The sequence below is a fragment of the Leguminivora glycinivorella genome, chromosome 1, assembly GCF_023078275.1.
Source record: "Leguminivora glycinivorella isolate SPB_JAAS2020 chromosome 1, LegGlyc_1.1, whole genome shotgun sequence".
In the NCBI taxonomy this organism is placed as follows: Eukaryota; Metazoa; Arthropoda; class Insecta; order Lepidoptera; family Tortricidae; genus Leguminivora; species Leguminivora glycinivorella.
Window position 1 is genome coordinate 38,447,481 of NC_062971.1, and position 11,457 is coordinate 38,458,937.

The following is an 11,457-nucleotide window of genomic DNA, read 5'->3' on the forward strand; positions in this document are numbered from 1 at the left end:
GAGCAAAATGAGATATTTACGGGGAGGGCTTTTCACATCACGTATGTGGTAATTTATATGTTATACTTATAGATATTATTTAAAACAAAAACGCACTTTCTACCACTTACCACTCAAGTAGGTACGTATTTTTTCTTAAATATTGACGAAATAGTATTTACATAAAATGTCTGAATAGATGGTTCCACAATATTTAAGTAGGTACCAAACTTTCGAAATAGATAGATCGCAGCATCTAAATAAAAAACAAGTATTTGGTTGCAATGTAATTAATGTCGTTACAGGTAAATCCTTATTGATTTTAATGCCTCATTGTAGCTTTAAATCTCACTTTTACCTAACACTGCAAAAATATAAGTACCTATATAACAACCACTTACTTTTCTGGAAGTCTAGGAATTGTGAAGACTGTTATATCCGGATTTTTAGAACTGTTCTCCAGATATCCATAAACACTACAGTAACGAAATATCCTCGGCACTGACCACTTACCACTCAAGTAGGTACGTATTTTTTCTTAAATATTGACGAAATAGTATTTACATAAAATGTCTGAATAGATGGTTCCACAATATTTAAGTAGGTACCAAACTTTCGAAATAGATAGATCGCAGCATCTAAATAAAAAACAAGTATTTGGTTGCAATGTAATTAATGTCGTTACAGGTAAATCCTTATTGATTTTAATGCCTCATTGTAGCTTTAAATCTCACTTTTACCTAACACTGCAAAAATATAAGTACCTATATAACAACCACTTACTTTTCTGGAAGTCTAGGAATTGTGAAGACTGTTATATCCGGATTTTTAGAACTGTTCTCCAGATATCCATAAACACTACAGTAACGAAATATCCTCGGCACTGACGTCATTTTCACACACGCGTCAACACAGCGCGCAAACACGGCCCCGACTGTCCAGCCCAATATTTACCAGTTTCGCATGTTTTCGCTGCACGCGAGGGTAGTTTTTCGACACACCGCGCGGCGTGAAGTTTGTAAGAAGAGTTATTACTGTTTATACTGTTGCCATGTCATAGACACTCACAAGAGTTGTAGGCTGAATAGGTAGCAAAAAGGCTTTATTTACATACATAATTATTTAAATAGATAAATACATACTTTATATACTTACCTAGAAAACATCCATGACTCAGTAATGATATACTTCTCGCACTAATAACGAAATGTACTATTATCATTTACTTAATATGTATTGTAAAACATTTTATAGCACGAGTGCGAAGAGGCTATTCGCAACTCGTGCTAATTTAAAATACTCGGATCCCTTCCTATTTTCCGCGCTTGTGTAGTAAACACCCGGGCTGCAGACAGCGGAGGAAGCACTCGCGGTGAGTGGAGCAGGCAGCCGGGCGGCATGCAGGCAGGTGCGGGCTGCGGGCGCTAGTGCTGCCGCTGGTGCCACTGCCACTGCCACAGCCAGTGCATGCAGAGCCCCTTGTGCAGCACGGAGACGCCGCGGTCGGGCTGCAGACAGCGGAGGAAGCACTCGCGGTGAGTGGAGCAGGCAGCCGGGCGGCAGGCAGGTGCGGGCTGCGGGCGCTAGTGCTGCCGCTGGTGCCACTGCCACTGCCACAGCCAGTGTATGCAGAGCCCCTTGTGCAGCACGGAGACGCCGCGGTCGGGCTGCAGACAGCGGAGGAAGCACTCGCGGTGAGTGGAGCAGGCAGCCGGGCGGCAGGCAGGTGCGGGCTGCGGGCGCTAGTGCTGCCGCTGGTGCCACTGCCACTGCCACAGCCAGTGCATGCAGAGCCCCTTGTGCAGCACGGAGACGCCGCGGTCGGGCTGCAGACAGCGGAGGAAGCACTCGCGGTGAGTGGAGCAGGCAGCCGGGCGGCAGGCAGGTGCGGGCTGCGGGCGCTAGTGCTGCCGCTGGTGCCACTGCCACAGCCACAGCCAGTGTATGCAGAGCCCCTTGTGCAGCACGGAGACGCCGCGGTCGGGCTGCAGACAGCGGAGGAAGCACTCGCGGTGAGTGGAGCAGGCAGCCGGGCGGCAGGCAGGTGCGGGCTGCGGGCGCTAGTGCTGCCGCTGGTGCCACTGCCACTGCCACAGCCAGTGTATGCAGAGCCCCTTGTGCAGCACGGAGACGCCGCGGTCGGGCTGCAGACAGCGGAGGAAGCACTCGCGGTGAGTGGAGCAGGCAGCCGGGCGGCAGGCAGGTGCGGGCTGCGGGCGCTAGTGCTGCCGCTGGTGCCACTGCCACTGCCACAGCCAGTGCATGCAGAGCCCCTTGTGCAGCACGGAGACGCCGCGGTCGGGCTGCAGACAGCGGAGGAAGCACTCGCGGTGAGTGGAGCAGGCAGCCGGGCGGCAGGCAGGTGCGGGCTGCGGGCGCTAGTGCTGCCGCTGGTGCCACTGCCACTGCCACAGCCAGTGCATGCAGAGCCCCTTGTGCAGCACGGAGACGGCGCGGTCGGGCTGCAGACAGCGGAAGAAGCATTCGTTGCGGTAGGTGTGATACTGCGTGGAGCAGACGGGCAGGTACACGCGCGGGCACTTCGCGCACGGCTCCTCGGGGCACGTCGGCAGATCCACTTGACTCAGTTTCATTGCAGCGCTTTTTGAAACTGTCGACATAATCATATTTTGTAAAATGGTTTTACAGCAATTACGTATTTTATTACCTAGTGTGATTCTGATTGCTTCAAGAATTTATTGACCCACATTTAGTAGACAACTAGATATATATATACGTAGTACGTTACGAACTACGTAGTTATTTATTTATAACATTTACCTCTAATTTTGAAATAGTACATGTCAAGTAATTTGACTCCTCAAGTCGGCGTGTTATGTTATGTTGTTCAAGTTAGCAGCTTACGGTCTTTTATGTTTCCCAGGCGGAATGGCGGGCAGTCGAAGAAGACCTTGGACTCGCCGCCGGCGAGCGTGGCGAAGGCCACGTACTTGATCTTGAGCGGCACCTCGCCCTGGTGGCTGATCAGCACGCGCCGGTTGCCGGCCGCCTCGAACGTCAGGCTTTGCGATTTTTCTCCTGATAGTACAAATAATTCTACTATTTATAACTATAATTTTCAGAACAGATGGTGTTACTTTATCGCTATAGTGCGAGAAGAGGTACGCGCATAGTAGAACGACTTTACATGTACTTAGAGTCTTACAGGCAGTGAACAGGCATCTTCTGGGCGAGCTCACTCCATCGTAGGCCACGTCTTTGCCTTTGGCTAGTCTGTGGTCAAGAGTAAGCCCATTTATAATTAAAAAAAAAACATGAATTAAGCCGCGTTTATATTTGTCTGTTGTGTTGTGTCGTGACGCATCGGTTTCAGAAGGGGGCGGGGCAGCGATTTTTTTATTTGTATTTTTTTTAATTATTTTAGTGAAATGCTTCAACTTAAAAGTATGTAGTTGTAGATACTTAATACCTACTTAAAAGAAGTAATGAATTGAAATTAAATGAAACAATGTACCATTACCTATTTAGGTTGTTGTTGTTGTTACCTCTAGTGAGCCTAGCTAGTCGGCGCGGCCGGCGGCGGCGGCGGCGGCGGCGGCGGCGGCGGCGGCGGGGGCGGCGGGGGCGGCGCGCCCGGGCGACGCGGACACACGGCGGACAAGTGCGGCGTTAGTGGTTACCCGTCACGAGCCGGATGATGAAGGGGCGGAACTCCTTCCAGGTGAGCAGCCAGGGCTGCTCGCGCGGGAAGGTGTAGTTGCGCACGAGCAGGTTCTTGCGGCCGGGCCCGGTGCGCACGTGCAGCGCCGCGCCCCCCACCGGGAACAGCCGCGGGTGCCACGCTCCCACTTCTGAATACCAATGTAAGTACAACACGCACAATATTTCTATATAAATTAGCTAGGTACTGGAAATTATTATTAATTATATTCTATTATGGCAACCGATCACATTCCTATCCGGGATCAAAAGCGTGTAAGGTCCAAAATACAAATTACGGCTAGAAATTCAATAAATACTGAAAATTTTTCCCATACAGTCTGTTTGAAAATAAAAACTTTTTTAAATACCTACCTAGATACTGTTTTTTTAATGCCAATCGATTAAATTCCTAGCCAGTAGGCATCAGTTTCCTACGAGTAAACTCGAGTAATACGGTAATTTACCAAAAAGCCACAAATTAATACAAACATTTTTCATAGGTACGGAAAAAGTTAGGAGTATCTTCTCTACGAGGCTACGCTGATGTTGCCAGGCCTCGGACCGTCATGGTCTTGATTTTTGCAAATATATATTTATGTGAGTAAGTGAGAAGCTCTGTAGTGTAGGAAACTTACGAAACTCATAATACTGCGGCGAGAACTGCGGCCCGGCGTCCATCGTCGACAGAAGGATGTACACCCTGCACAGGAACGCCACATGGTGCTCATCCCGGTCTAATCTTTAGCACTTCTATACATAACACCCAAATATTATTATATACTTCACAGCACATTTAATTGGTATTTTTATCTACCTACATATTATATTTCATCAAAATATGGGCATACCTATCTAAGTTGAATTCGATTGATAATTTTTTTCATTTTTGTCAAAACGTCCTCTTTTATCAAATTATTACTTAAAATGCAAAAATGAGCTCGTCGTGGCTTGGCAAAAAAGAGTTAAGAAATTAAAAACTATTGATTCATAACACAGCTTTCAAATAAAAAAAACTAAATCGAAATCGGTTCATCCGTTCGGGAGCTACGATGCCACAGACAGACACACACACAGACAGACAAACAGACAGACAGACAGACAGACAGACACGTCAAACTTATAACACCCCGTCGTTTTTGCGTCGGGGGTTAAAAAGGGATGACACTACAATGTTGGCACTTTTTTTATTATAAAAAAAAAATGGAAGAAAAAAGTGCAAGTATCACAACATTCATTACGCATTTTACATGATATTTAAAGTGAATATTGGAAGGGGTGTGGGGTGTGGGGTGTGGGGTGTGGTGGTAGGGTGTGGCGTACTTGTAGGAGGTCCACAGGCCCAGCGTGAGGTCGAAGCGCGTGGCGGAGTCGTTGACGAACTCGAACTGGTCGATGCTGTAGAAGCGCATGTACTTGCGCTTGTCGGCGCACTCCGCCCTCCTGCACCACTCGAACACTCCCGAGTCTGCAACAACAACACAACAGGAAACAACATCCGTGCAGAAAAGCCACTAATTGAGAAAATCATTTCCCAAGTCTAAATTAATATCAAAACATTGAGACTGCTATCGCCATCCTGTGGCGAGAGGATGAACTACAATTTACCCAATTTTACTTTGCCTCGGTTCAAAGTATCACAATGTTATGTTACGATAAAATTCTAGGCACCAGGTAACACATACTGCACAAGGTTTTAGAATTTTAAGGCTACAGGTAAGATAAAAATAATCGGTTTTACCTAGACATAGAGGACAACTAGCGCCATCTAGTAGGCCCTGCCCGTATAACCATTATCGGTCGTCGTTCCTACGCAAATTGTTCTATTTTGCGTACACACAGATCTTCGGGTCACAATCACAATGCTTACGCCGTGGCTTGCGTGGGCGACGGTCGCGCGATGGTCGCGCGACGGCGATGCGACGCATACGAAATCAAACCTTATCGATATGGAAGTATGAGACGCGACGGCGACGGTCGCGCGACCGTCGCCCACGCAAGCCACGGCGTTAGTCGCAGTACGGTTGACGTTTAGTCGAGGCTACCCAAATGGGGACGATTGGTCACAGAACTGTGCACTACCCGTGCGCACATTGTTACTATTTGGCGACTGTTTTCCCAATATAATATCATTCGTTCATTTCATTCTTTTCAAATGGCGAACTGTCAGAGACGACAAAATGAAAAAAAAAACTATATGGCATTAAAACGTAATGGCGTATGAATTTGCATAAAGCAAAGAACTAAACACATTTCTAAATTACTTTTTGAGGAAAATACGCATATATAATAAAAATACCAATACTAATTAATCTCATTATTATTTAAAAGAAGTTATCATCCTCCTTGCGTTATCCCGGCAGCCGCCGCGACCCGCGAGTCCCGCGACTCACGGGAGCCTGGCCTCCTGCCTGACTCCTGGATGCGTAGCCGAATGGCACAAACGCTCACGAAACGAAACGCTAGTAGATATCTATCTCTATCGCTCTTGCGTAGTGGCGCGACAGAGCCAGACTACCTTTCGCGGCGTTTCGTTTTCGTTTCGCGTCGGAGAAATGCCGCGCGGCTACGGGGCCGGGGCCTGACTCCGGTAAATAAGATGCGGATCTTATTTTCACGGATTCGGATCGGACTATCGGACGGAGTGAGAAACTGTTCTTAACTTTTATAACCTTAAATAATATATGCTTACCAATGACAGGCGGGAAACCTAGGAACAGGGAAACGTACAATAAGCATCAAGAAGTTTTATGTTTTTACTTGCTTGACATAGGTGACCCCAAGTTTGTATAATTAGTCTTAATACAGTAATCTGTAGAGTGTAGGTGCCGATAATTTATAGGGATATTAGGGACCCCCTATCCTATTCAATGTTAAAAAAAAACGGAAATGTTTTCACATTTTCCTTCAAAAAACAATTTTTTCCACAACAAAAGAAATATAAAAAAATTGTTTTGATATGTACAACAGTTAGAGCTCTTTCTAACGATACCCCACTTGACTTAGTAACTAGTGCAGACTCCAAGGAGGATGTTCGTTTGCAAAAAATAGCGCACCTCATTCTGACTTCTGATAGATATTGAATAGATCCCAGGCATCGTATAAACAGATGTTGCCTACCAGTTTTGTGGTCCCCCTCCCCCCAACCCTTCAATTAAGGATGGCATACAAAGAAAAAAAAACCGGCCAAGAGTGTGTCGGGCCACGCTCAGTGTAGGGTTCCGTAGTTTTCCGTATTTTTCTCAAAAACTACTCAACCTATCAAGTTCAAAATAATTTTCCTAGAAAGTATTTATAAAGTTCTACTTTTGTGGTTTTTTTCATATTTTTTAAACATATGGTTCAAAAGTAAGAGGGGGGGGAGGGGCACACTTTTTTTCCTTTAGGAGCGATTATTTCCGAAAATATGAATATTATTAAAAAACGATTTTAGTAAACACTTATTCATTTTTAAATACCTATCCAACAATATATCACACGTTAGGATTGCAATGAAAAAAAAAAAACACTCCCTACTTTACGTGTAGACACCTACACGTAAAGTAGGGACCCTAATAAAACATTTTTTTCTACTTTTCATTTTTGCACTTTGTCGGCGTGATTGATATACTCGTACATATTGGTACCAAATTTCAGCTTTCTAGTGCTAACGGTCACTGAGATTATCCGCGGACGGACGGACAGACAGACATGGCGAAACTATAAGGGTTCCTAGTTGACTACGGAACCCTAAAAAATGTCATCAAATCCAAGCATGGGATTATTCGACGTTCTTGCCAATATCATTTCTTCCTATTCGCAATTCTGGACAATCTGAATTCTACGCAATCAGTATTTCGCCTCATCCGCTATTGTGCACAGTCATTACTTGTGAACAGGAGCGATTCTTCCTGTTCGCAATTCTGTACATTCTGAATTGCAGATAATAGTTTTTGACCTCATTCGGTATTGTGCACAGTTATTATTTGCGTACAGTATCGTTTCTTCCTATTTGTAAATTGGCACAATTTGAATTTTCGAAATCGAAACTCGCCAACTTTGATTGCTCCCCCGCTATTGATTCGTAAACAACTATTGATTCGTAAACAATGGACTATTGTTAGGTATTTAAAATAATAATCTCAATTTATGCCTGTGTGGTGACGGGTTAAGAATTTCGCCACCCCCTTTCTTTCCGTGGGTGTCGTAGAAGGCGACTATGGAATATGGGTTAAATTGTGGCGTAGGCGAGAGGCTGGCAACCTGTCACTGCAATGTCACAGTTTCGTTTTCTTTCAACCCCTTATTTGCCAAGAGTGGCACTGAAGCTTTAGTAGTTTCATGTGTTCTGCCTACCCCTTCATGGGATACAGGCGTGATTGTATGTATGTATGTAATCTCAATTTATAGTGGTTTGAAGTTAACTCGACAATGGAGCATTTTCGTAAACTCTCTAAAAAAATCTTAGAGAAAGTTTAAGAAATTTTACAGTATGCTATATGTTTGTGAACTACTCAAGAGCGCTTTAATTTGATACCCCCCCCCCCCCTCCCCCACACGGCATGATTTGATTTTTTTTTTGTCAATCTTTTTATGCTAAGTACCTTTAATAGTCGGGCTGGGGGGAGGGAGACTACGAAGCTGGTTGGCAACATTTGTTTATTGGATTGGATGTCTGGGAGTGGGATCTATACAATATATATCAGAAGTCAGAATGAGGTGCGCTATTTTTGCAAACGAACATCCCCTTGGAGCCTCGTCTAAACCTGAAATTTACAGTTTTCCCCCCTTTCATTTAAGCCATTTTCTATAATTCAAATTAATGAATTTAAAAATGATACTTTCAATTTGTAGATGTTTATCATGTTTATAATGTTCACAACTATTCCAAATTTCACATCGGCGGACGGACGTACATGTAGACGTACGTCCTCCTTTGTACATGAATATTGTTGTTTCTGTCTTAGTGAGTTTACACATTATCCGATCCGATATCGGATGTTGGATGGATGTCAAAGGCAAAAATCAAAGATGGCGCCTGTAATGTCTATAGAGTCTAGGATATCATATCATCGGTCCTACATTCGATATCAGATCGGATAATGTGAGACGCACTTATTGTACAAGAAAATGGTCAAATGACATTAATTTAATAGATATGTCTCGTATGTGTAATTGTGTATAGAGTAGAAGTAAATATGGTATGTAGGTAATAGTGGAAGAGTTACTTGGCGTCTGCAGCCAGGGGTTGACCGGCTGCTGCGGCGTCTGCGGCGCCGTGCGCAGGACGAGCCATACTGCAATCAAACTCATTACATCCATATCATAACTTCTCTATAATATGCTTAGGACTTAGGAGCGATGATGAGCAAAACGGCCTATATTATTCAGATTCAGATTCAATAATTTATTCAATGGTAAACACAATTATAAACCTCTACATAAGTATTATATAAATTAGAATAAGTGATGAGATTTAAAAAAAATGTAACTCGGGTTTACCATGAAATCTGTATAATTATACTCGTAATTAGACAAGTTTGAAGTTAGTTATTATTATTAGTCGTTTACTTACACATTGTTTAGTTGTGCTTCGTGCGTGTGCGCAGTAGAAGACGACGAACAACGATATTGTTGGAGTGAGGGGGAGGGGAGTATGCGGGTGTGCGGGGGAACTAATACTTAAGTACTTAACAGCCAAAATAGACTGAGCGTATATTCACTTTACTACCTCGCATTTCGCACTTGCCAGTAGTTTTTGAGAAAAATACGGAAAACTACGGAACACTACACTGAGCGTGGCCCGACACGTTCTTGGCCGGTTTTTCTTTATTATATGACATCTTATTTCGATTTTTAACGTATAAACGGTCAGGCTGTTAAGTAGCAGCCTGACCGTTTATACGTTAAAAATCGAAATAAGATGTCATATAATAAAGAAAAACCGGCCAAGAACGTGTCGGGCCACGCTCAGTGTAGGGTTCCGTAGTTTTCCGTATTTTTCTCAAAAACTACTAAACCTATCAAGTTAAATACACTTTTCCTAGAAAGTCTTTAGTTCTACTCTGTGGTTCTACTTTTGTAATTTTTTTCATACCGTCGTCGTCGCGTCTCATACTTCCATATCGATAAGGTTTGATTTCGTACCTATGCGTCGCGTCATTGTCGCGTCGCATCGATCGCCGTCGCGCGACCATCACGCGACCGTCGCCCACGCAAGTCACGGCGTAAGAGTTTGTCAAAGACGCCTAGTCTTATAAATATGGCATATAGAAGATAAATTTCGACGGCTTGCGCTGTGACGGGGTGGCCTAGGGGTTCACAGTGTTAGCCCGGATTGCTAAATACGCCGGTTCGAATCCAGCCTTCGCCACTGCTGGTGTCCGTAATTTTTTCTTTAATATATGACATCTCATTCCGATTTTTAATTTATATATACTATATAGTAGTGTGACTACTTAAAAACACATTGTTCCACATTGTACACATTGTGTTGTTGTTGCGTTTATACGTTGATTTAATTCACTTAACATCTGCGCTTATCACGAGCGCTAATGACTAATCAATGTGTAAACAGACCTTATAAGTGGGTGAAAGATGTATGATGACTATGAGCGGTGGTTTAAAAGTACCTACGCGTACTTACGGTCACACACTATCGTGAAAGGTCGTCGAGCTATAAGTAAGTACGCGCGTACTTGCTCGTACGTGTCTGTCACCCACTTGAGCCTTTGAGACAGTTGAGACACACAACACACGTCCGACATCGCGCACCGGGGGCTCGGACACTTTCACCTACATCAAAAGTTTTACTACCTTTTCGCAATAAATCGTTTTCTTTTGGGAAGTGTAGTAGTATTGAATGATCTTACGTGATATACATAAAGTAGTCTCAAAAATTCGTGATGGAAACATCGGTTTGATTGTTTGTTAATAAATCAGAGGAATTTAATACCGTCAGGTTGATTTCTATGTACATATTCAATTTCACGCCTATTTTATGCATGGCGTGTTGCCTGGAAGCCATTGAAAAATGTTCTACGTTTACGCTCAAGAATAACGACAGTAATGTACCTATAAGTACAGTAATGTACTTAAACATGTTATTCTAAAACACAAAACACTCGTGGCAGAGCAGAGGGCTCAGTACTCAGATTACCTACCTGTGTGGTGTGACTGGCGTCCCCCGATATGTATTCAATTTAGTTAGTTACGTGACAACCACAGATATATGAAATAACGAGATGGGACATGCCGGGCGATTTGTATAGGCGATTGACAGCAGACAGCGAACTGGCGGCGGTGTAGGCCCAATGGCCTACATTTGCGACAAAGCCGCGCGCGGCTTGTTTATTTGTTTATTGTTTATTGGCTTGTCCTCTCCCTAGTATTTAATGCACTGAGGTGATAACATTTAGAAACATATATTCACCACAAAAACTTCATAGTGATAGTCTTTCATTTTAGAAAGCCAAATTTAGGGTGACAGTCTAATAAAATAAACCTAGATAATACGAACTCAATATGAACTCAATCAATTGTCCGTTATACTACAGTCTGACCAAAAAGAGTAGAATTTAAAATGTGGCAACATTGTAGTGCCATTGTCATCCCTTTCAAATCAATACGTGTGAGAAAACGGGACAACACTACGACGTTGCCACCTTTTAATTTGTACTCTTTTTGGTCAGACTGTACTGTAGATAGTAGTTTCTGATAATCAAAGTTGTTACCATTACGTTGTTACCTTGTTGTTACCATTGCAAATTGCCGCTCTACACCTACTTCGTGATTTTCGTGTAATAAATAATTCAATAGAATCACTGCATTAAAACTATT

The 11,457-nt window shown here is 43.6% G+C and overlaps 1 protein-coding gene across 1 annotated transcript; it reads right to left on the reverse strand.

The window, feature by feature from the left end:
• Positions 1 to 2,210: 2,210 nt before the first annotated feature.
• LOC125230913 lies at positions 2,211 to 11,370 on the reverse strand. The gene is made up of 8 exons (XM_048136195.1): positions 11,366 to 11,370; positions 8,847 to 8,915; positions 6,332 to 6,349; positions 4,963 to 5,107; positions 4,278 to 4,342; positions 3,621 to 3,791; positions 2,845 to 3,018; positions 2,211 to 2,590 (listed from the first exon to the last, which is right to left on the reverse strand). The coding sequence occupies exons 4-8, from the start codon at positions 5,049 to 5,051 to the stop codon at positions 2,358 to 2,360; spliced, it is 732 nt and encodes a 243-aa protein (XP_047992152.1). The 5' UTR covers positions 5,052 to 5,107; positions 6,332 to 6,349; positions 8,847 to 8,915; positions 11,366 to 11,370; the 3' UTR covers positions 2,211 to 2,357.
• Between the last annotated feature and the right edge of the window lie 87 nt (positions 11,371 to 11,457).